The following is a 25,029-nucleotide window of genomic DNA, read 5'->3' on the forward strand; positions in this document are numbered from 1 at the left end:
CTACAGTCAATGGGCATGTTCTGAATGGCACACTGCCATACTACTTATTCTGTGTGCACAGTGTGACATACTCATTTTTATACACTGTACAACCAGGACACACAATATTGTGTCCTACAATGCAATCCTCTCAGCTTGAATTTACACTCGAGAGTGTCATCATAACTAAACTAATAATGGCCAACATTTTCAAATATCCCTGTCATGACTCGGTATTTGATGCATACAGCTTCACTAACAATATATATATATATAAGTGTATAATATATACATAGTATATGATCACAGTATGTATTTGTTGTATTTGCATGCAGTCTGATCAAATACTGTGTACACACACACACAAACGTGTATAAAGCATTTGTCCGGCCTATCAATATGAACACATCTTGATGTCATGTGATAAGAAAGCCATGAAACAAAAATGTGTCTTTGTAATATTTTTATTATATATTTTTTATATATTTTATTATTATATATTTTATTAAATACATTATATATTTCATTATTATATGTGATTTTTAATATATATATGTATGTATATATATATATATATATATATATATATATATATATACATATACATATATATATATTATTATTATTATTTATTAGGACACACACCCGGTCCAAAATACACACAACTTACAATATTAAAAGACATAGTACACAATATTACATAGGAATATTTACATCTCGGCTAAAATGCCAATGATTCCACATTTTAGAAAAAAACCTAACCGAATTTAGTGCGAAAATTAGTATATACTCTACACATACACACATATATATTAAATTAACAATATACAATACATGGGTATTTGATAAAATTTGGGTTAACTTAAACTTCATATAGTATGAATTTATAAGGCATAGTATATATTTTAGGGGATGCAACTGGTCACTATTTCCTTTTCCATATTTTTAATTACTATTTCATAATGTGGTGTTAGAAACATAGATAAATAGTACATTTCTTTCTTTTTTACACTTGTATGGGATATTATGTAAGCATGGACAATGTTTTTCCTTTTCCAGTATGTTCTCTCTATTCGGTGCAATTTTCTTAATCCAACTCACTTATTAGGCCAGCCTCTCTCTCTCTCTCTCTCTCTCTCTCTCTCTCTCTCTCTCTCTCTCTCTCTCTCTCTCTCTCTCTCTCTCTCTCTCTCTCTCTCTCTCTCTCTCTCTCTCTCTCTCTCTCTCTCTCTCTCTCTCTCTCTCTCTCTCCGACACATAATAGCAGTCTGTGGTTTCTCATGCCTTAATGCTGTCTGTTTCTCTTTCTCTCTGGGCTTCATTTGCTGTCCTATCCAATCTGTCTTAGGACGTGTATTGTATATGCATTTAACATTACCGTTGGCTTTAAAGTGAGCTCTCTGCATCTTCACCATATCATCTGTTTCATAAAGTCATGCAAAATAATCATCAGAGACATGGAAATTAGACATGGAAACATTTTAATTGTGCATGCTTAGTTGAATTAATTCAACTTCCACTACAGTTTAACTCTTTTTTTTGCTAGATTTGTCATCTAGTGCTTTTTTCCCTTTTTGGAGAAACAGATAGCTACAGATTCCCTCTGACACAGAGAGATGCCCTCTTTTGGCTGTCAGTATCATAGTGCACATTCATTCTGGTCTGTTGTCTGTCTGACAGTCTGTCTCTCTCTCTCTCTCTCACTCACACACACACACACACACAGAGTTTCACAGAGAGCAGGCACACACTGCACCCAAGTCACGTATGGCCTTATGTCGAGCGTATGTGTGTGAGGGACAGCAAGCGAACCTGATTATATGTGGTCACTTCTGGTGGGACAAAATTTGTCAGAGAAGTCAACTACTGCAAATAATTTATATAAATGATAAAACATTTTTTTTACTGTATATAAAACAATATATACGTCTTTGCTGTCTTTACTAAGATAAATTGTTATTAAAATTAATACCTTATAAAGATAAAAGCTTGTCTATTTAAAGGCATGTTTAAAGGGACAATGCAAAGCCCAAAAATGATAAAAAAAAAATCATAATTTACTCACCCATAGTAAATATATCACAAAAAAAGACATTGACATTTCAAAAGGTTTCTATTTTAAATAAATGCTGTTTTTTATTTGGTTTTGTTTTTACTTTATATTCATCAAAGTTTCCTGGTAAAATGTACCACATTTTAAACAAAATTATTAAGCAGCACAACTGTTTTCAACATAATAATAATAATAATACATGTTTCTTAAAGAGCAGCAAATGATTTCTGAAGGATCATGTGACACTGAAGACTGGAGTAATGATGCTGAAAATTCAGCGTTGACATCACAAATACATTACATTGCAAAATATATTAAAATAGAAAAAAAAATATTTTAAATTGCACTAATATATAATGAATCTAACAAGCACCCATTGTCTTAAAATGTAAAAATAACATTTCTGTTGCTTGTTCTTGTTTTCTCTTTATTTTCTCTCTGTCATTCTTTCATAAATGCAGTTGACAGAAAGGCTGTGTTGTAGACTTGACCCTAAAGTACACACACATACACACACACACTCTAGCTCTTTACTGCTGTTCTTTCAGGCGTGTTTCAGACAAGCTTTCATGTTACTCTTATCAAGCTCACTGTTCATCCTTTTTTCTGTTTCCTCGGAGAGAAATGAGTGTGTATGTCAATTAAGTGTGTATGTGTGTGTGCACACGCTTGCATGCACACTTGGGTGAGTTTCACTTCATCCAAAGTATTAGTGTCAGTATGGCCCAGGTCTTTTCTTCCGAGATTGAAGGAGGGAGAGAGAAAGAGGTTCTCAGGAGACAGAAGCTATTCCGGCTATAGAAAGTGTGAAAATCTAAACAACTCACTACAGTATATCCCATATGTAGAGACACAGATCGCACTTGGCCACTACCATCACTGTGTTTCTTAATTCTTGGAAGGAGAAAAACAGCGTAAATACTCAAGAAAGTTTCATGTATTGCTGGTTTTCACGTCAGTAGTGAGTTTAAGTTATGTTTTTATGTGGCAGTACTGGTGATGTGCAAAGCTGGCACTTCCATGAGTGTCTTGTTTCTTTTGTATAGGATATTAAATCAACTATTATCTAAATAAAGTTAACTGAAAAGTATAGGTTTGACGCATCAAATGAATCCCTTTAAAATGATGATTTTGGCCTGTCCCACCTCAGAGATTTTGACCTTCTCTTGATTTAAGCAAAATTTATAAGTATTTTTTTTTAAACATCTCATTTAATATTTAGTTTGACTATACATATTGCATATAGTGGAACAGAATGTGTCTTAAATGTGAACTATTTTCTTAAAAACATGACATGTTTTTTAATTAAAATATCTAAAAAATATGCTTAAAACAAATATACTTAAAAAGCAACACTGCATAAGATATTAAAACTTGTTTTCAGAGTGTAAGTTTTTAGAAGCGATAAGTATAATGCGCTCATATTAAAGGGGCTATATGTAGAATTCAGAAACCCATTTTTTTAGTGACACATGTGGCCGTTATGTGAACTACAGCTAGCAACTTATTGCTCGTGCTCGCACTCGTGCACACATAACATAAAAGAGACTGAACGTGATTCAACACCCTAAAATACTCACGGTTTAGCTTAGAAGTAGAAGTTGGAAATACATTTGCTGCGATATTAACGAACATCCAGATGCCGTCTACACTGTTAAGAGTGATGTTTAAGATGAGTAATATGTAAATATATGCTGCGTACTTTCCTCTCAATAACAAAATAAACACAACAAAAATGACAGTGGTGAGAAAACAGTGTGCAATTCACTGGTGTCATCTCGAAAGATGAGTTCGTTAAAATGACACTGATATGATAGTTTGATATTAAATTATATTTGAGACTATAGATTATTTAGATCTGACTATAGTTTAAATTCATTTTCTTTGCATGACATATTGACAATACAGTACAGAATGGCTCTTTCTGCATTATCTTGAACATTGTATTAGCATTCATTTTATATGTCATAGAACAGAAGAGAGGCTCTCGGGAGTGCGCAGAAATGCGCGCCTTTTGATTTTTTTTCCTGGCAAAAAAACATCACATAAAAGTCTCTTTCATAAACAACCTAGGAAGTTGGGGAAGGTCTCGTTTCATTGCAAGCTGTTTACACATTGGAACACACTCTTGAAGCTCCGCCCTCTGTGCCTAGAGTAGCAGCTCATTTGCATTTAAAGGTACACACACGAAACAATGCGTTTTTACTGACTCTCAAAAAGGGACAACTTTAACATGCTGTAAAAAAAATGATCTGTGGGGTATTTTTAGCTAAAACTTCACACACGCACAACAGAGACTTATTTTACATATTGTAAAAAGGGGCATTATACCACCGTTGCTAAATGTTAAAGCTAAATAGAGTCACTGGTCGAGCTAGTCAACTACTCTAATCCCTATAGTTTAATCTTTTGTGGAAGAAAGAGAGAGATAGGCAATGGGACACTAATGTAAATTGATAGCTAAATTACAGATACTCGGGGTCGTAATGAGGACTGCAGTGGAGATGAGATCACAGATGTGTCTCTGCAAGGTCGTTTAAGGGTTACGGAGGATAGGGCACTTTTTTAACAGATGTACATGAGTGACCTCTGCACAGTCTAGGTTAACACAGCACCGTTCAACTGCCTGTCCTGACCGCGGGCCTGTTAGGATCTGATGAACTATCTGAGGATTTACACAACTCGTTTAAGTTTGCGTCAGTCCCTCCCTGCTTGTAAATACAGTAAACATAGCTTTAGTGGCTTGTTTTATGTGGGTTTTAGGGGCTGCTTACACAGTACTGTTTTTTTATTTATTTTTTTACTAAAAATGGAAAACTTTTTTATGCGTTTTGGCCATTTAGTTACACAACAATGGCGTATCGGGGGCGTACCTTTGAAAACTGGTTTTATAGTGCAAGTTTTTGTCAAGTCTTCTTTAAACAAAAAAAGGAATTTGTGGTGACCATAGATGTATATAGGCATGTAGTGTTTCTTTACAAAGTGACATCGCCAACTACTGGCCTGAAAGCAGAATACAGCATTTTTAGTCATTTTCGAGGATCCGTGTGAACGAGAATCGTTTTAATAACGTCTGTGAACGAAAAACGCAAATCTGTTTTTTGTTTTTTTGTCATTAACTTTATGAAACCCAATTAAAGGAAAGCTTTAGGTTAAGAAACAAATTAACCTCTATTGGCAACATCTGTGGCTGTCAATTACTACAGATTATACATTTGTGTGTGTTTTTACAAACTGAGTGATAAGTCAATCTATCAGTTTGTAAAAACAAAAGAAAATGGATTCTGCAGTAATGCAGCTAATGGACGTCTAAGGGTTAAATGCTGTAAAGAGTTTAAAAGTAGAAATTGCTGTCTTTTGCTCTCACCGTTGTGATCACCACTGCCATCATCATTGTCATTCATTATTATTATTATTATTATTATTACTACTATTATTATTATTATTATTATCATCATCATCAATATTGCCATTGTCAATGCTGTAGAATTAGAATGTAGAACTAGAATTAAGCGTCATTGTCATCCCTAATGCAATAACTTCCCCCTTATCTCTTCATGGGTTTTTAATGCACCACAACATAGAAAAGAAAAAAAAAAACAAAACAAAAAAAACAATAAGTATATTTGGATAAACATCGCAAACACCAAGGCAGGCAAGACAGGCGAGAAGTAGTTTCAACGGGACAGCATCTCTGGCCCAATTTGAGACATTCTCGCACTGTACTCCCTCTTTTAATGCACTTTAGACATTGCACATAACACACACACAAAAAAAAGAAAAAGATAGAAAAGATAGGGACTGATGAGATGTGGGGGAAGGTTGTCTTATATTATATTATATTATTATATTATATTATTATATTATCATATTTTGTACAGGATTGACAATGGCAATTGTTACATAGGAGGAAGGATGGAAATAAAAATCTACAAAAACAATATGGGCAGTATGGTGGTAGTGGGGAGTGATGGTAATGACAATGGTAATAAATAATAAATGGTTACTTTGTGTACACACGCATACACATACCCACGCTCATACACGCTCACTTACACACTTAGATCAAACACTTAATCACTCTTGCCACTGCTGGAATTATGGATTTACAAGATTGCTCACTACTGCACTATGTTGGTTTGTTTGTATGTATGTCTGACTGTTAAATAAAAAAATAAATAAAAAAAAAGTAGAAATGTGATAACAAATTAGCCTTTAAAGTTGTACATTTTCCTACAGACTACTGTTCTTCACTTCATTCGCCGTTAGGAGCTCAACATCTGTCTCGCATGCACGCTCGCTCTAGATTAGAGGATATTTTAACTCATTTGCGGTAAAACTAGTCGATCAACTGGTGGATCTATAGATAAACTCATGTTTCAGGTATTTTACCGACCGACTTGACACTTTAGCGTGAGAAATCGGGGGTGTGGCGTGAGAGCGTGAGAGTGTGAGAGTTGGCAGCCCTGTGTTATATTGCACCCCATAAACACAATCATGCAAAGAAAAAAATCGGTAAACCAACCCTTTAAGCTGGTATGAACTTGTTTGTTCATATTCCTATATAACTGCACCAACAATGCGGTTATCAACCAGGACCCAGCTTAGATCTTGAACCGTTGAGTTATACCTCTCTAATTCACTTTGTGTTGTGTTATTTTGTTAAGACTCTGATCTAGATTCATCTATGGCTGCTTTTGTCTCCTACTCTCCCACGAGGCCCAGATATACTTAATGGAGCCTCTAATTATCTCTTCTCATCCATGTTCCCATGTCTACACAACATACGCTCTCTCCCCAGCTTGGCTCTTTTGTTTCTTTCTCTGTTTGTCTCTCTGTATTCTGTCCTCTCTTGTGAGCTCATAACTTGTTTCTCTTCTTTCCAACAATCTCCCAACACTCCCCACCTATCAGTAGGTGTATCCCCGCTGAGTGTGATGAGGGGTGGGACTGTCCTACACAGTTATAGTGTGGAAACACACACACACACACACACACACACGTCCTGTCTTCATAGCTTACTCTTCATAATCCCGTCTCAGCATGAGGGAGATCAGCTACCGCAACTGCAGGAGGATGAGAGAGAAAGAGCAGCAAAGGAGAAAGAGTGACAGGAGAGGGAAAGATGGACCGCGGGAGGGAATAAAGAGGGGTGAGATGTCGCGTGCACTGCAAAAAAGTCTTTTATTAATCAGTTGTGCTGTTTTGATTTACAGTAAACGTATATAATCATGCGAAATAATCTAATATTTAAAGCTCAAGTATTTAAAGCATATATTTCGTTAGATTTATGCACGAGCTAAGACAAAAGTGCCAGTGGGGTGAGACATATACACTTAATTCGAGATTGATTCTCTGAAAGTCTTACGCAGGTTTGTTTCTCGGGGAAATTGATCTTGTCTTAAGGATGTTTCGATATTTTTACTGTAAAACACTACTGAAATGCTGATTGGGATTTTTTTTTTGTAGTGTGCAAGTACTGTGATTATCCTGTGGAGAATGAGCGGTGTGTGTGAAGGAAAGAGTAAAGGTGTGGGATATCTGAGCTCTGGCGTAAAGCTGAACTGAAACTGTGGAAAGAGAACTGTGGAAACTTTTGATCACTGCGTTCGCAAAGACATTCTGCCGTTTTGCACTATAAGATATGCAGGGAAACGTTTTTTCTATGTTAATATATTTTCAGATGTTATTTATGAGTTTTCAGCATCATTACTCCACACTGTAAAAAATATTGTTGGTTTGACTTAAAGAAATAAGTAACCTGGTTGCCTTAAAATTTTAAGTTCGTTGAAATGGAAAATTTGAGTTAATACAATGAAGGAGATTGATTTAATCATCAGAAAGTCAAAATATTATGTTATCTGAACTGCATAAATTAGCCTAAGTTGATTTGACGAAAGAAAAAATGTTTTAGTCTTAATTTTTTCATCTTCAGTGTGACATGATCCTTCAGAAATCACTCTAATATGATGATATGATGCTCAAGAAACATTTCTTAATATTCATGTTGAAAACAGTTGTTCTGCTTAATATTTCTGTAATAAGTCATCATGCATTTGTTCATGATTCTTTAACCAATACTAATAAAAACCATTTATATCAAATTCTTTTGTATTATATCCATTATAATCCATTATAAATGTCTCTTTTGATTACTTAAAAATCAAAATACTAATACTTATTGTTTAATCTTACTGACCCCAAACGTTTAAAGGCCAGTGAAATGTATCAACTTTGTCTCTGACATTTTCTCTAAACTACCTTAAAGGGGGGGGTCGACTGCTTTTTTTTTTTTTTGCATGATTGTGTTTATGGGGTGCAGTATAACATGTATTTGTGGTTTTTCTCTTTTAAAAAGTCTTATTTTTCATAAATTTCACCTTTATTATAAGCCGCTTTTTCCTCTGTCATTTGAACGAGCGGTTTACATCCTGATTCTATGAAACCACTCCCTCAGAAACAGGCAGTGGGCTCAGATTGGTTAGTTTGGGCCGCATTAGCTAAACTGTAGTGCATGTTGTCCGGAAACTTTACGCCCATTACCTTTACGGGCGAAGTTGCATGTGTGTTCCTGTCAAATGTAAATAATGGTGTTGATACTGCAGTATCAGTATGAGCCAGAATCAGACCCAGAAAGCGGCGATGAAGAGAGGCAAGCAGAACCTCACCACACACCGCTCTTACAAAACGTTTCTAAATGGTAATTTGCCTATATTTTTTTTTAACTTTATACACGTTTATTTTACACAATAGCATCGAACTGACTAGCTACTTTATACACAAACAGCATTGGCATTAGTTTACGTTCTTGATCAAATCGAAAAATAACGTCAAATAAACGCCCCGATATCTCTTCTGGAACTCGATGAGACGAGCGACTAATGTCTTCTGTCAGGAGAACATCTGAGAGCCGTCTCTGAGAAACTGTAGAGCAATCTCATTTGTGATTATGTTTTGTTTTCTGACATTTTCTGGAAAGCGCAATTGTTCATGCAGACATTGAGATCTTTCTTCAGATTATGGCGAGGGTCGTGCGTCCCAGCGGATTTTTTTTTTTTTTATCACATTGAGTTTCATATTGCAACATCGGATTTGGCTCATCCACTCAGATTTCTGAAACTATTTTATAATTATATTTTTTGTTTGTGTTTGCCACATTCATAAATATTTCTCCAGCCATAAACTCTTTTTTTTTTTTTGCTTTTATATTTTTCTTCCTTCGACAAAGGATTTATTTATCTGTAACTGATGGCTTTCTATCGAGCGTCCCAGTGGATAGTGCTGTGTTTTATATCACATTGTGTTTCTTATTGCAACATCAGGTTCGTCTTCAGATTCAGATTTCTTCCTCCGCTGCTGGACAAGTTTAACAGTCGCTGTTTCGTCCCCATAGGTTTCTTTTTAATACAAATCTGAAGTGTCTTTTTTTTGTTGGTATCTTTCCAGCTGAGTCGTCTGGAAGAGAGATGTGGTTGTGTGATGGTTACCAGTGAAGCTTAGAGTTGTGTTCCTTCTTAGCCATGTCTCTTATTCTGTAAGTTTATTTACTCACTACTCACAAGGCTGCAAAAATACAGAAAAAAATTGTAATTTTATTTATTTATCTATTTATTTTGTTGCAATTTTAGGCATTACAGGGCTTTTTTTTAAAGACATTTAAGTGAGAAAAAGAAAAAACAAAAAACAAAGGGAAGAACACATCACAAATCAAACCTGCAAGCAAAACATGAAACCTCCATCTGAATCCCTTACTTGTTATGCTTGACTTGGAAGTCTATTACAGAATACATCACAAACGTCAAAGAAGCCTTTAAGGGGTATACTTGTAAATACTTGTAAAGTCTACAGACACATATACAAATAAATAAATACATTTAAAAAATAATCATAATAAAAAAAAATAATAAAATAAATAAAATAACAAAATTAATGATAACATCCAACCCAAATTACCTTTACCCTTTCCAAGCTAAATTTTCAATTCCCAAGAAAAAAAATTGTAATTTATGTGATCAAAGCTGATTTTTCAGCGTCATTACTCCAGTCTTCAGTGTCACATGATCATTCTGAAATCATTCTAATAAAAAATATCTCTTATTATTATCAATGTTGAAAACCGTTGTGCTTCTAAACATTTCTGTGGAAACGGTGATACATGTTTGATGAATAGAAAGTGTGTGAAGGCTTTGTGTAAAATAACAGACGCTCCTGCATGCAAGTGTTAATGAGTGTTAATGTTTTTCTGTGAGCGTCTGGGCTTCATTCAGCATATTTTCACAGCGTTCTGCTTTATAATATGTGTGTGTGTGTGTGATGGTGTGTGTGCGTGCTCTGCTGGACAGATGTACATTTGAACCTTGAAGGAGAAAGAGAGAGAGAGAGATGGTCGGTGATAAAACGCCATCAGAAAATGCTGATTTGAGGAAAAGCATTCATGCACAACTGCAACCTTGTGCAGCTTTACACACAAACACACACACTGATGTCTTGGTGATGTTAAACTCTTACATTAGCCTTGTGTCAGGCATTTTTCTAAAGCCATTATTTCATTAAAAGTATATATTTTCAATTTTAAGAATTTGTCATTGATTGATTGGCTTTAATTGGCTGTTGCGATCTTTGTGATTCACTGACATTTGTTACATCAAATAAAACAATTGCGTTGTATTTAGAAGAACCACTACTTCTGCGTATTTAGCAAGGATGCATTAAAGGAGTAGTTCACTTTTAAAAAATCTTTTGCTGATAATTTACTCACCCCCATGTCATCCAAGATATCTATGTCATTCTTTCTTCAGTCGAAAAGAAATTAAGGTTTTTGATGAAAACATTCCAGGATTTTCTCCATATAATGGACTTCAATGGGAACCAAACGTTTCAAGGTCCAAAAGACTGTTTCAGTGCAAACTGCAAACTGTTCAAAGGGCTTTAAACGATTCCAGACGATGAATAAGGGTCTTATCAAGCGAAACGATCACTGATTTGAACCGTGTGGTTCCCATTGAATCCATTATATGGAGAAAAATCCTGGAATGTTTTCATCAAAAACCTTAATTTCTTTTCGACTGAAGAAAGAAAGACATGGATATCTTGGATGACATGGGGTGAGTATCAGCAAACGTTTTTTTTTTCAAAAGTGAACTACTTTAAATTAATCAAAAGATGATAATATAATAAATGACAATAAAACATTTACTTAAGATGTTCTTTTGAACTATTCATCAAAGGATCCTGATAGAATGTGTCTCAGTTTCCACAAAAAATAGGGCAGCACAACAATCTCTGTCATGTGACACTGAAGGCTGGAGTAAATTTAAATTTTAAGTTTGAATTTTAATGTGTAATAATATTTCATAATATTACTGTTTTTGAATAAATGAATGCAGCTTTGTTCAGACTTCTTAAAAAAGAAAACTTTAGATTAAATCAGATTATAAAACTTCATCGTCTGGATCCCCCAATTTTGATTATAAGTTCACATGTTTGATAAGTTAAAGTTTTGAAAGGGAGAGACAGCTCTTTTCCCTTAACATTTGCAGAAAGAGGTCTGATCTTGTTGTAGACAGACAGTCGGTTTCATCTCATAGGCCTTGTTTCTGTGGAAGAAGGAAGAGAGAGCGGAACGAGGGACGGAAATACTATTTCTAATAAAAGACTTCCAGGACTATCAAAGCAAGTAGAGGAGCGTTGGGCCGAGAGAGGAAAAGACAATCTTTCATGTGAGCTGTCACTGTTATCGGTGTGTGTGCGTTCAGGCCTTTGTGCTTTGTGTTTATACTTGGATTTACTGATCAAGGAGAAATCAACTCCATGATGAACATGAAACGCCTCTTATTCTTTCTTCATTTGGACATTTGTCCCGAATACTTCCACTTTGGGTTGCTGATAGTGATTTATAGGAAAGAAACTGGGATTGATGGGAAGTGCCAGTAAGTTTGAGTCTGGTTTGGGTCTTTTCCTGTCACATGTACACCGTCCTTTCAATAAAAAGTAACAGAAGTCCAAATAGAAAAGAGAAAATAATTCCTCAGATGTTCTAACAAAGTCAAGCATTTTTCTTACTTAATGCCCTGTACTTATTGTGGCTTATTAGGATACTCAAACACAATTTATTATTTTATTATTAGTAGTATTTATTAATACATTGAATTAGCTATTTTTTCTTTTTTCAGTTTTCATTTCCTTTTTAGTTAAATTTTAATGATTTTGTTGTCCTTTTGTATTTTTTTTTTGTATTTTTTTTATTATTTCAGGGTTTTTTAGTCATTTTACTTCACCTTAAACTAGGCTATACATTACTTGACAAGGAACTATTTGTAATTTTAAGTTTTTTATAGGGCTGGGCAACGATTAATCGCGATTAATCGCATCCAAAATAAAAGTTTGTGTTTACATAATATATATGTGTGTAGTGTGTATAATTATATTGCATATATAAATACACACACATGCATGTATATATTTCGGAAATATTTGCATGAATATACTGTACATATTTATACATAATTTATATTAAATATAAATAATAATATTTTATATATTAATAACACATTTTTCTTAAATATATACATGCACGTTTGTGAATTTTTATATTCAACATAATTATACACAGTACACACACATATATTATGTAAACACAAACTTTTATTTTGGATGCGATTAATCGTTGCCCAGCCCTAGTTTTTTAGTTTAAGCTTTTAATCTAATACTTATTTTATTTCAGCTTTATTTCATTTCATTTGAATAGTTTTAGTTGTAAAGTTGGCATGAAACAGAAGTTGCATTCATCGTTTCTTCCCTATTCTGACGAATATCCAAGTGAAACGGCTTCTGGAACTGAAAAAATGTTTGGGACTTGAATTTGTCACTTTATAATTGATTAGATGATTGTGGTTTGCTATTAATGGATCTCATGTGATTGACAGGTCGCTCCGCCCTCATGCCAGTAAACGTGACATGTCGCTGTGAGAGTAAGGGGAAGTTTTTTGGATTAAAGGCACTTATAATGATGTGCACAGAAGTAGTGGGAGATTCCTGGTAGATTATTAGTTGCTGAGACAGCAGATTGGCTGTTATTGATGAGTGAAGCTGATTGGATAGACTCAGAATGAGGTTTTTCACCGTCCTGTCTGTGAGCAGGACTATAGGGTTTCTGTTAACAGAGCAATCAGGCGCGAGTCTCTCTTGGACATGTGAAGGTTTCCTCTTGTACTCCAGAGTCCACGCGAGTAGAATTACAACGTACAGGCATGTGATCAGAAGTCAAACATGCTTGTGTGTGCTTCTATACATGTGCATTCATTATACAACAACTATGTGTTTTAGTCAAGAGGTATAAGTGTGTATCAAAGATTTGGTGTTTGTGTGTGTGTCAGAAGCATCTGCAGACAAGAAGGTGTGATTTCACTAGATGTGACAGAATGAAGTATTGCTCTGAAAAGAGAGAGAGAAGGAGAAAACCACAGATGGAGCCACGCTCAGTTAAACTGTCAACCGTCGGCTATTCCATGTTGTTTTCAGTCCAAAACTGTAACTGAAGTCCTCTATTTCATGAGGATTTTTTTTTTTTTTTTACAATATTTGTCCTCAAAATCCAAGGATATAAATTGCTCATTTTTTACATAAAAATTTTAAACCTAATATTAGGACCATTTAGATTGAGCATTATAAATAATTATGCATTACCATAATGCATCCAGCATTTTCCCTGTTTGTTTTTCCTTTTTTTTTGTTCTCCGTGATAATTCTCGTGTTTTCATTACTCTATATTATATATAAAATATACAGTATGTAGTATATATTTTATTACAGGTATTTGTGTTTAAATAATATATATATATATATATATATATATATATATATATATATATATATATATATATATATGTGCGATGTTAATAATATATTATTGTTTAGAAGAATAAATGTATAATTTAAAGATGCATATTATATTATATATTATTTAATGTTATATAATACATACATATTGTACATCTTTAAATAATATAAAACATAATAATAATATAAAACATAATGAGTCTTAGAAGAATTACTTTTATAATAAGAAAGAATTACAATAAAATATATATATATATATATTTAAAAGTGAATAGAACAAACTCTGTAGCAGCATTATTATTAGTGTGTGTGTGTGTGTGTGTGTGTGTGTGAATTGATTATTATTTGCTGCTCTAAATGTACTGCATTTTTATAACTGCTCATAGTTATAACATGGCTCATAATATTGGGCTTGTTTCTCATTGCTAGATGGATTACTTTACCGTGGTAAACTCCTGGAAGATGAGCCCCATTAATCTCTCACACACTCTTTCGTTTCTCACTTTCCTTCTTCCCACTCTTCTATTTGCTTCTCTCCATCCTCCCGTTTGCGTGTCTCTCAACACGTTTCTCTGCATTTTTTGCCGTCATGCCTTCTTTTTCGCTTTCTTCCTTCTTCCCTCCATCTGTCTGTATCTCTCTCTTTTCTTTCTCCAATAATATCTCTTTCTTCTCCCCCGGTCAATCTGACCTCCACCCCAAGGAAAGCTTTACTGCACATAGTTTGCTCCTTACCAAAGTTCTCAGTTATGTTTAATTTAAAGGGATACCTCACCTCTGGAAAGATGAGTTTGTATTTAAAATGGGTCATTTATGTAGAAGAAATGTGAAATTATTTTTGAATTTGGAGCTTTTTAGATTGAGAAAAGCCAGAAGATGTATTTTTGGCTTATGTGGATGAAAGACAACAACTCCCAGAATGCACTTGCTCTGCTGCCCTAGAAGGCCACGCCTACTGGTAACAGAGCGCAGTAGTTCAACAACGAGTCTAGGCTACTAGTGAGTCTAGTAGATGTGTTGAAAATGTGTTTCAAGATCGCCCAAAATGTCCGGGATTCGGCTTTTGCGTTCTACAGTCGCCATTCATCATGTTTGCTGTGGCGAGCAGGACGAGTGAGGGCCGGTGGAGAACGGCGCGAGGCCGGTGGCGTGATTACCGATGAGCGACACCTGTGAGACGCACTGGTCTTGTATCTCTCACAGAGGAGCGGGAATTTTCTTAGCAATGTTAAAACGCACATCAACCGATCACTTGTTTAGCGTTCATGTAAACACTACACTCAGATTCACCAATCAGAATGAATTCAGTTAGATTGAAACAAAAGCTGTGCATGTAAACAATGAATGGCGACTGCAGAAAGCAAAAGCTGAATCCCGAACATCGACGGATGGAAAAAGAGGATGTTAACCACTACTACTCAGCTTTCTCCACAGAACAAGAGTCTGCTAGCTTAGCTTCCAAAAAAACATGGCTGACACTATGTGAGTCTTTAAGGCCATTGCACACTGAGTCCGAAATTCGCATCCGAAATTTTCTCACGTTAAAAAAAAAATTCAACCTCACGTTGTGTCAGTCACGCTTGCACACCGCCTCCGAAGCTTTTTGAGAGGTCTTTTGACAATTCAGGGATTGCATTCAATTTGACAATTCGCAACTCCTTGATGAGATGGAACTCTCCTGTCTCGGCGCAATTTCAGGATTGGATGGACGTAATATTTTCTCTTTTTTCTCTTTTCAATAAGAGAGAGGGCAAAAATCATCCTCACCGCTTGACGAATCCATTTGGTATTTTTGCGTTTTTTCCCGCAAACGTTTAATAAATACGCAACGGACTCGGTGTGCAAGGTTTCTATGCGTGACGAGTTTTTAGGCTGACGAACACGAAAATACGCATACGAAAATTTCGTACTCAGTGTACAATGGCCTTTAGCCTCTGGCCAAAAAATCCTCAGATGATGCAAAACGATGATTTTTGCGTCATTGGAGGATTTTTTCCAGACAAAAAAAATACATAAATCTCTCGTCTCAGCGGGATATGAGGGTGGAAAGCACGGTAATTCGAAAATACTCTACAGGTTTTCTACTAATACAAAGCTTAATGCTAAATCCTGAAGTAAGCTTTTGTCTCAGATGTTTCTCATAAATTCCTTCGGATAATGAAGATTTTCATGATATCAGATATATTAAAATCAGCATAAATCAAAGCAGAAGCATCTCGTTGCTGTCTACAAGATATTAAAGGGGGGGGGGGGGGGGACATGTGCTTTATCGTCCTTAGGGGAAACCTGCTTTTTTTTTCTTTTCTTTTTCCACTCACTCTCTGTCTGTTTTTTCCATCTGTAGCGTCAGCTCCGAAGGTGAAGCCCATGGATTCTCAGTGGCTCCTGGAAGGTAAAAAGTTGACACTCAAGTGTGAAGCCGTGGGCAACCCGAGCCCCTCCTTCAACTGGTACAAAGATGGCAGCCAGCTCCGCAAGAGGAAAGACGTCAAAATCAAATCCAATAAGTAAGACCCATCAAACACACACACACACACAGATGCACAAGCAAACACACTACTCATACGTTGGCAGAACTATTCTTGGCATCAGAGGTATTAAAAATACATCTCCCATCAACTCGAGCAGAAGATTGTCCCAGTTTGTAAATAGACTGAGAGATTTGCAGAAGGGAGAGAGATGCAGACAGGAGCAGTTCACACAAAATGAAAACTCTTTCATCATTTACTCGCTCTTATGTTGTTCCAAACCTGTATGATTTTGTTTCTTTATGAAATTATGATGAATATTCACACTGCCCTTTTTCATATAACGAAAGCATAGTGACAGAATGCTGCCGAGCCCTAAATTAGTCCAAATGACTTGTGCACTAGAATCCAAATCTCCCGCAACCATATAATAGCTTTGTGTGAGAAATAGACAGAAATGTATCCCTCCTTATTTGCACTTTCGCATATTGCCGGCACATTCCAGTCGGGTATTAAAGGTGCAGCAAGCGATTTCTTCACACCGTTTGACCATTTTAAACTTAAAATGACAGGAAAAAAAACAAAGAAAACTGACTGACTGCAATGCATTTCAATGGACGTGGAAGCAGAGAATGTCCGAGTGTATTGGGTTAGCTGCGCACTGTGATTGGCTCATCGTGTTTGAGGGCGTGGCTTAGCCATACCGTAGGGCAATAGAGAGCCTAAGTCCCTCCCCTTCCGGTCGACCACCATGGGATCATATTTCGGAAAAATATTGTATGGTAGTCAATGGCGAGAGACAACAAATATTTTGATCTCGTTTGAATTGTGCCCTGAATTACACATATGATGTTTGCCAATTAAAAAGATACATTTTAAAGTAAAGAAAGTCGCAGTTTGATGTAAAACCATTGAGGTATAAGACTGTGAAAATACGTAATTACAAAGACTACAAACCCCAAAGGCACACATTTTCTCTCAACGAATGAAGCTAACTTTACTGAGGCTATTGTCTGTCATTGTTTCAATAGTCTTACGTTATAATCGCAACGTTACGCCGTCATACCTGAGTGTGTTGTACCAGACTGCACACACACGAGCAGCGGATCTCGCTCGTTGTTTCGCTTCCTGGGAGATGTAGTTCATAGAGCGATTTTCACATAAAACTAAATGTTACTCTTCTCTTTTATGACAAACTGTGACGTTTTTGACTTATTGAATTATCTTTTAAATTGACAAACATCATATGTGTAATTGAGGGCACAGTTCAGACGGAATAAAAAGACAAGTTGTCTCTCGCCATTGACTACCATTCATATTTTTCCGAAATAAGGTCCCATGAGCCGGAAGCGGAGGGGCGGGACTTAGGCTCTCTATTGGTGCTGGTCTTCAGTGAACAGGAAGCCCCGCCCTCTTTGATCTGATTGGCCATCATTTTGACATTGACAAGCACTGTTAGACCACTGAGGCAGGCCAGCCTAAAATAACTAGGCTTTAAAGAAAGTCATTTTTTTTTAAAAATGTGTCATCCTAACACAACAAATAGAGCCGTGCCTAATGGAGAGCAAAAAACAATAAATACGACCCCAGTTTAGTTTACTCATCTGTTCACATAATTTTGTGCAGGTGTAGGTTGTAATATTAAGTTTATGTTAAATAAAGAAAGTCATACAGGTTTGGAATGACATGATGTTGAGTAAATGATGGCAGTGTTTTAATTTTTGGGTCAGAATGAGTGACAGATTCTTCTCTGCCGAATTTTAGCAGAAAGCTCCATCGGGTTATTGTGGGTAATTTCCCGTCCTTGCTTTCCTCTCGCGATGGGACCGTGGGATGCCTGCGTGTCTGAGGGGAGAGTGTGTGGGCCCAAACACGCAATGTTTCCCTCATAGGCGTCTGTAGGTGGAGAACGGAATAAAATAAAATAAAAACATATGACTAAGTTTTAGACACTTGGGGTCTAGATAAACTAGTCTTCAGTGAGAATTACATAATCATGCAAATGCCTTGATATATGGGACTGCAGCGTTTTATAAAATTGGATTTTACAAAGGGATTAAAAAAAATTGCTGAGCTGTGCATGTTGCTGTAACATTGCATCAATGTCATTTAGCCATCCGTAACACAAATCAATAGTGTACGAGTAGCTGTACATTCAGTCCGCATGTCGGCATCAGCGCGTATGTACAGTAGCCGTTCAATATACTGGGACCGCAGGGCGGGAAACATACGGGAGATTTCAGGGCATTCCGTAACACGTCGGTTCTCTGACAAAAAGTGCTGAGGTGCACGTTTCCACAGAAAGCAGATCACTCTAACAGGATTGCCTGTTCACTGGCCCCTTGTGTAATTTTGCAAATGTGTGTGTGCTGAATCTGCAGATCCACAGTCACAGAGACATGCGCTTGCATCCGTACACACACTTACTCCAATGAACTGTGAGTGGAAGAGCTGACAGCGTGGACAGGGATGGTTTAATAATGATGGAGGTAAAGTAAGGACAGAAGATGATACACTAGCTGCCGTTTTCCGTGCGTTCTGCTCCGAAATGTGATCCTTCAAGAGCTTTACTCCTCTAATGAGCTGTCCACATGCAGGGCTGAGAGATCACACTAGAGACCCCACGCACGATGTGATGAAGCCAAGCAGGACAGATTCCTGGACCGACATCCTTTGTTGGTCCTGGAACAACGTTCCTATCAAAAAGGCAGGGCTAAACCTAATCCTTGCCTGAATTTTGCATCCAAAGTCAGGTGTGGGATATTCCTACTCTGTATCTCCGAGTTCCAACCATAAAAGCTTTATTGTTTAAAGGAGTAGTTCACTTTAAAAAAAAAACAACTTTTGCTGATAATTTACTCACCCCCATGTAGGGTTGGGTATCGTTTGAATTTGAACGATTCTGATTCCGATTCCGATTCCTTGTTTCGATTCCGGTTCCTAACGATTCTCGATTCCGATTCTTTTAAGAGGCAGGGTCAAAAAAGTTTAGCTAACCTTGCTAACCAACGGCCTTTCTGAAGGAAATACTCCTTCTGTAAAAATACTTATTTTGTCACAAATTTTGCATTTTGCCGAGATTTCGTTATTTTTAGAAAAGTGAAGCCACACTTTGGACCGCCGACGTCAGCTACTCATGTTCGACTCGCGTGGTTATGCCAACACTTCCGGTAGACGCTTCTTCGTTGGTGTTCAGCGGTTTCTTCTTCCGCTCGGCGGACTGTGAATATCGAAACTAGGAATCTAAATTTTTACTTTTGAACGATTCCGGGAAAAACGAAAAGTTAGTCTCGGTTCCAATCGATACTCGATTCTCGATACCCAACCCTACCCCCATGTCATCTAAGATGTCCACGTCTTTCTTTCTTCAGTCGAAAAGAAATTAAGGTTTTTGATGAAAACATTCCAGGATTTTCTCCATATAATGGACTTCAATGGGAACCAAACGGTTCAAGGTCCAAATGAGAGTTCAGTGCAGCTTCAAAGGGCTTTAAACGACACCAGACGATGAATAAGGGTCTTATCTAGCAAAAGAAAGAAAAAATAGATTAAAAAGTTTAAGTTTTATAAGCTCAAATGGTCGCCTTGCTCTGTTCTGTGATGCGCGTTTGTGACTCTCCTGTTCGAACTCGTTCATCGAAACGAACAAATCTTTTTCCGAGTCATTGACTCGAAAAAAGATTTGTTCGATTTGATGATCAGTTGAAGCTGCACAGGTTTTATATCATGGTTTTCTATCATGTGATGCAACTTTGCTTTCCTTTAACTCATTTTGTGTGCTGGCATGAGTGTGTGTTCTTGGCAGAATTGCTGGGATTTCCGAACCAGTTTCCAAAGTGCCGTTCCATTGCACGTTTCCAAACAGAGCGTTGGAAACCTAGCCTTTTTTTCTTTACCTCCTTTTCTCCATTTTCTGGGTTTTCGTAGTTTTCGCATACCCTCACGTTTTTCCATTTCTCTCTTTCTTTGTGTCTTGGCTGTTTATGTGCAGGAAAAACTCAAAGCTTCACATCAGCAGAGTGAGACAGGAGGATTCTGGGAACTACACCTGTGTGGCGGAGAACTCGCTGGGCAGAGAGAACGCCACCAGCTACGTCAGCGTCCAAAGCAGTAAGAGCTCCATTATTTCCCTCTCATTGCAAACGTCTGAGAGTCACAGGAGACCAGTGCTCCTGCTCATCATGGGACAGATCCCCTACAGCACATGTGCTTTGTAAGATGTCTGTACTCTGATATAGACACGCGTGCAGTGAGAGCACAATGGGCCTGTCTTTATGTTGCACTTACAGATGTTCTTGTCAGATATGAAAGATAAGAATTAGGTTACATTAATTTCAGATTCATTTTATCTTCTCTTTTTTTAATGATCTCAGCATTTGGAAACAAACCGATGAGGGCAGTAAATGCAATAATAACAGCATTTCTTTTTACCCCTAAAGTATTTCTTCCTCAAATGCACTTCATTAATACAACTGTTAAGAGTAAAGAATCAGATTTGGAACAAGAATAATGAAATTCCTTCCTAATGATTTCCAACTGTTGTGTTTTTGCCTGTGTAAATCTAACTGTGAGTGCTTGTTAGGCTGTTGCAAGGTGATTGCTAGGGTATTGTAGGTGGTTACTAGGGTGTTGTGTGTGGTTGCTTAGTTCCTCGCTTAGTGGCCCAATTCAAAACTCTTGATAAGGCTTGAGTCTTTCCTTAGTGTAAATCTATAGGATGGTTTTGCCTGTTTTATAGACCATCAGGTCATAGATAGGACACAGGATTTGAGGCAGCATTCAGGGGGCAGATGCATAAACAATAAACATAAAGCTGTAAAGTAGCTGTAAAGTTAAGATTGTTTCTTAAGAACTAGTCTGACCAACTAGCATTTAGTTAGGGCTATTCACTCTTACTCTTCAGACTCAAATTAGACTAATCTACATGTGCCTTTTCATGTAACTGACTAAAAAAAATGTATGGCCAGACTCGTATGTTTTTTGTATTTTTTTTTGATAACTAACTTGTAAGACTAGTCAAAACATTCAATGCAATCGACCCCGGGTCTGGTTTGTACGTTTGTACAGTAAGATAACACACCTCTCTCATCTGCTGTTTTACTTACCGATCTCCCCTCCTGCTTTAGTCTCTAGAGTATATCACATCAGCTGGAGGCGTTTGATGTGCCGTGACTGTGTGTGTGTGTGTGTGTGTGTGTGTGTAACTAATGCGAGCTCCATCCAGCCCATCTTAAGGGCAGTAATGGTTGAGTGGTTTGAGATATAGGGTCTTTCTCTCTCTCTCAACGTTGTCCTCCAGCTCTCCACCAAACCCCTCCATTATCTGATGTGTCAGCAGAGTCTCATGGACACTGAATGAATGGAGGAGCAAGAAAAATGAATGAGTGAGTTAGTGAGTAAAAGAAATGATAGAATTATTTGGGGATTCATGATTAATCAAATAAAGCCCTAATTATAATTATTATTTAATAATGATAGATAGATAGATAGATAGATAGATAGATAGATAGATAGATAGATAGATAGATAGATAGATAGATAGATAGATAGATAGATAGATAGATAGATAGATAGATAGATAGATAGATAGATAGATAGATAGATGAATTAAATATTAACTTAAAATTCCAGACTGGTACTTCAAAAATATTTTAAAGGTGACTGACTTACAAAAAAGTTTGAGAATCCCTGAATTAACTGAATTAATGCAAGCTCATTTACCTGTGTTTTTCCCCAATGAATTAATAAATGTGTGTGTGTGTGGGTGTGTGTGTGCGCCTGTGTTCTGAGAAGTAATTGGCTTATTTAATAATCTGAGATCTATTATGTAGTTAAGTCACTGTGAAAGGTAAAAAGTCCTTTCAGGATGAGTGTGAGAGATAAAAAGAAAGGGCCCTATTTTAACGATCTATCCACTTTGCTATTTTAACGACAGGAAAAATGGTCGGCGCACACGGCGCATGGTCTAAAAGGGTTGCCGATATTCTCTTAAAGGGGTCATGAACTGGCTTTTTAAATTTTATTATATTGTTGTCTGAGGTCAACTTATGACGTTCGCTTGGTTTTTACATTCAAAAACATCAAAATGAATCATTTAGGCTATTTTCTACCCTAAAGCTCAAAAACGCTGGGTTTTTATGGGCGTCTCGCACTGAAGACTTGGAAGTAAACGCCCACTGCTGTGAGTGGATAACAGTTTTGCATATTATAATGAGTTTCAACTCACTCGTCAACTCGAATTGTTTTGAAAACGTCCAATGTTGAAAATGGCACCCAGAATTCGCCCATACATGTTCGACCCAGAGTCCGTGTGTCGCACAATTCCTGTCAGATCCAGTATAGACGGCGCAGCACAGTTCTTTACTCTTCATCGGTCTGCAAATCCAGTCTTGTTTACAAAACAATCCTCAGTGAAATGAAGCGAACAGACGGACAATGTTTTACCTCATCAGCTGGAACGTCATTAAAAATAAAGTTTATCCAAGCAGTCCTATTGGAATCCAGAGGAAGCTTATGCAGCGACTGTCTTCCACAACCAGGCACTGCACAATATTTTGTATTGCTCGGTAGATCGATTCGGTTTGTCATCACGAGGTAGGCATCTATGTTATTTAGCTATTATTAGTAATGCGCGAATCGGTGGGCGGGGCTAAACTGGGCCGTGTTGAAGTAGGCGTCGATGATCTTCTTCTGCGGAGGTGTTGTTTTATCCTCTTTGATGTCATAGTTCCCCACTTTGAAAAGCGAGTCGTTTGCTGAGTCTGGTGTCAATAAAAGCTTTTATTGGAATAACAAGGACGTTTTCAGTTCTGAAACTTACAGGATATTCTTATAATATGATGACCTCTTAGATGTCAAAAGCTCGAGGAAAATTAGATTTCTCAGTTCATTACCCCTTTAATAAGTAATGGGTGTGTTTTGGGCGTAACGTCCAATAAACCAATCAGAGTCTCATCTCCCATTCCCTTTAAAACCAGTTGCGCTCGCACCATGCATGTGGAAAAACTGAGCGCAAGGTTAATAAAGCGTGCAAGCAGACCATCTACGGGACAAAGTGTACGTCGGTTGTAGACCTGCTTATAGGCGCATATTACTAAGGCGGCCTCTTTAAAATTACAAAAACAATATTGCGCCATTGACTTTAGACCAGGTTTTTGTTGGTCAGTGGTGCAGTCTATTTCAGTTGCCTCAAAATAGCAACACGCATCCAATGCGCCTGAACACACCTCGGTTTCAGACCAGCTCACCCACATGCATTTGCTATTCCTACACACTAGACATGAAAATGTTAACTGCGTCTGGCTGAAACTAGCAAAAAACACTTGCGTCACGCATGGTGCTTGTGTTTACATGTTCTCTCTCGCTCTCTGTGTGTGTGTGTGTGTGTACAGTGGATTGTTGCAGAAAACTCTCTGTGCTTAATGAAGATAAACTGTGTCATTTTGGCAGATTCTGCACTCCAGGAACAGCAAGCATTTCAGTCCATAAGTGCACAGATATCAGCTATATATAACAGCACAGACACCGGAGAGACAAAGAGAAAGAGAGGAAGAGATGCTCTACTGGCCATATGGGGGGTCACCAGGGTAGTATCTATGCAGTATTTGAGAGCATAGAGCTAAAACAGGACAAAAACTGCGCAAGCTAAAGCAGAACGTCCTTGAAGACGGGTCATTTAGGAGAGGTGTGTGTTTACATCTTTGTGTATATATGTTTGTGTGTGACGTGAGACCCAGCTGGACTCTGGCCTCTGAATTTTTCAGCTGCGATGCCAAGAGCCTGTCAGATACAAGAGCCAAGTATACTTAACGCAAAACACACACACACACAGCCGCAACCACAATTGACCCTGTTTGTGCTCTTAAAGGAACAGTGCACCCGAAGATAAAAAGGCTGTCATGTACTCCTCCTCATGTCATTTCAAAACTGTACAAATTTTGTGTAAGGTAATGTTGTGTTTCCCCTTAAGAAGAAAGTTGAGGGTCAAGGTCCAAAAAGTATCATAAAATGGCCATTAAAGTAGTCCGTAATAGAGCCAGACCGATAAAGAATTTTGAAGGCCGATACCGATACAAATATTTGTTGGTTTTAAAATCCGATATTCCGATATATCGGCCGATAATATTATTATTATTATTATTATTATTATTATTTCAGAAACGCACAACAAAATATTGACAGATTTCCCTAACATTAGTTATTTGTAGTTATTTATGAGTTTTAACTAAAATAATATGATAATGCATTTTAAAAAGAAACTTGTTTCTATTGTCACAACAGAACAGAGGAACATCAAAATATATTAAAGTTCTGATAAATAAAATAATAATTAGCCCCTACATTGCCTTATAGTTATAAGCTGCGTGATTCGTCCATTTTTATTTTATTTTTGAAATATTCATTTATCGGCCATTTTAACTGCCGATATCGATATTTTAGAAAATGCCTAATATCGGCCGATATATCGGTCTGGCTCTAGTCCGTAAGCCATCTGCTACAGGGTTAATGTATATCTATTCATCCAGCAGCAGCATATCTTACACTCTCGCAGCAGTGTGTCTGTGTATCTATTAACAGTAGCGTGTCCATACTTGCTCAGCAGCGTAACACGGTTAGTCAAGACCAAATACATTGCCATATTTAATAACATATTCAGAGAGGTGCCATTATTTAAATATTATTACAAAAGAT

At 36.9% G+C, this 25,029-nt stretch overlaps 1 protein-coding gene across 3 annotated transcripts in view; it reads left to right on the forward strand.

Annotated features, from left to right (window-relative positions):
- Nucleotides 1–25,029, forward strand: part of nrg2b (neuregulin 2b) — a 77,065-nt gene that overhangs the window by 17,315 nt on the left and 34,721 nt on the right. For all 3 annotated transcript variants that reach the window (XM_039649028.2, XM_039649025.2, XM_039649026.2), the window contains exons 2-3: nt 16,215–16,377; nt 20,330–20,448. In XM_039649028.2, coding sequence (XP_039504962.2) covers nt 16,238–16,377; nt 20,330–20,448 — 259 coding nt within the window. In that variant the 5' untranslated portion in view covers nt 16,215–16,237. The remainder of the gene's footprint in view (nt 1–16,214; nt 16,378–20,329; nt 20,449–25,029) is intronic.

This window comes from Pimephales promelas, chromosome 9 (genome assembly GCF_988280905.1).
Source record: "Pimephales promelas chromosome 9, fPimPro1.hap1.1, whole genome shotgun sequence".
In the NCBI taxonomy this organism is placed as follows: Eukaryota; Metazoa; Chordata; class Actinopteri; order Cypriniformes; family Leuciscidae; genus Pimephales; species Pimephales promelas.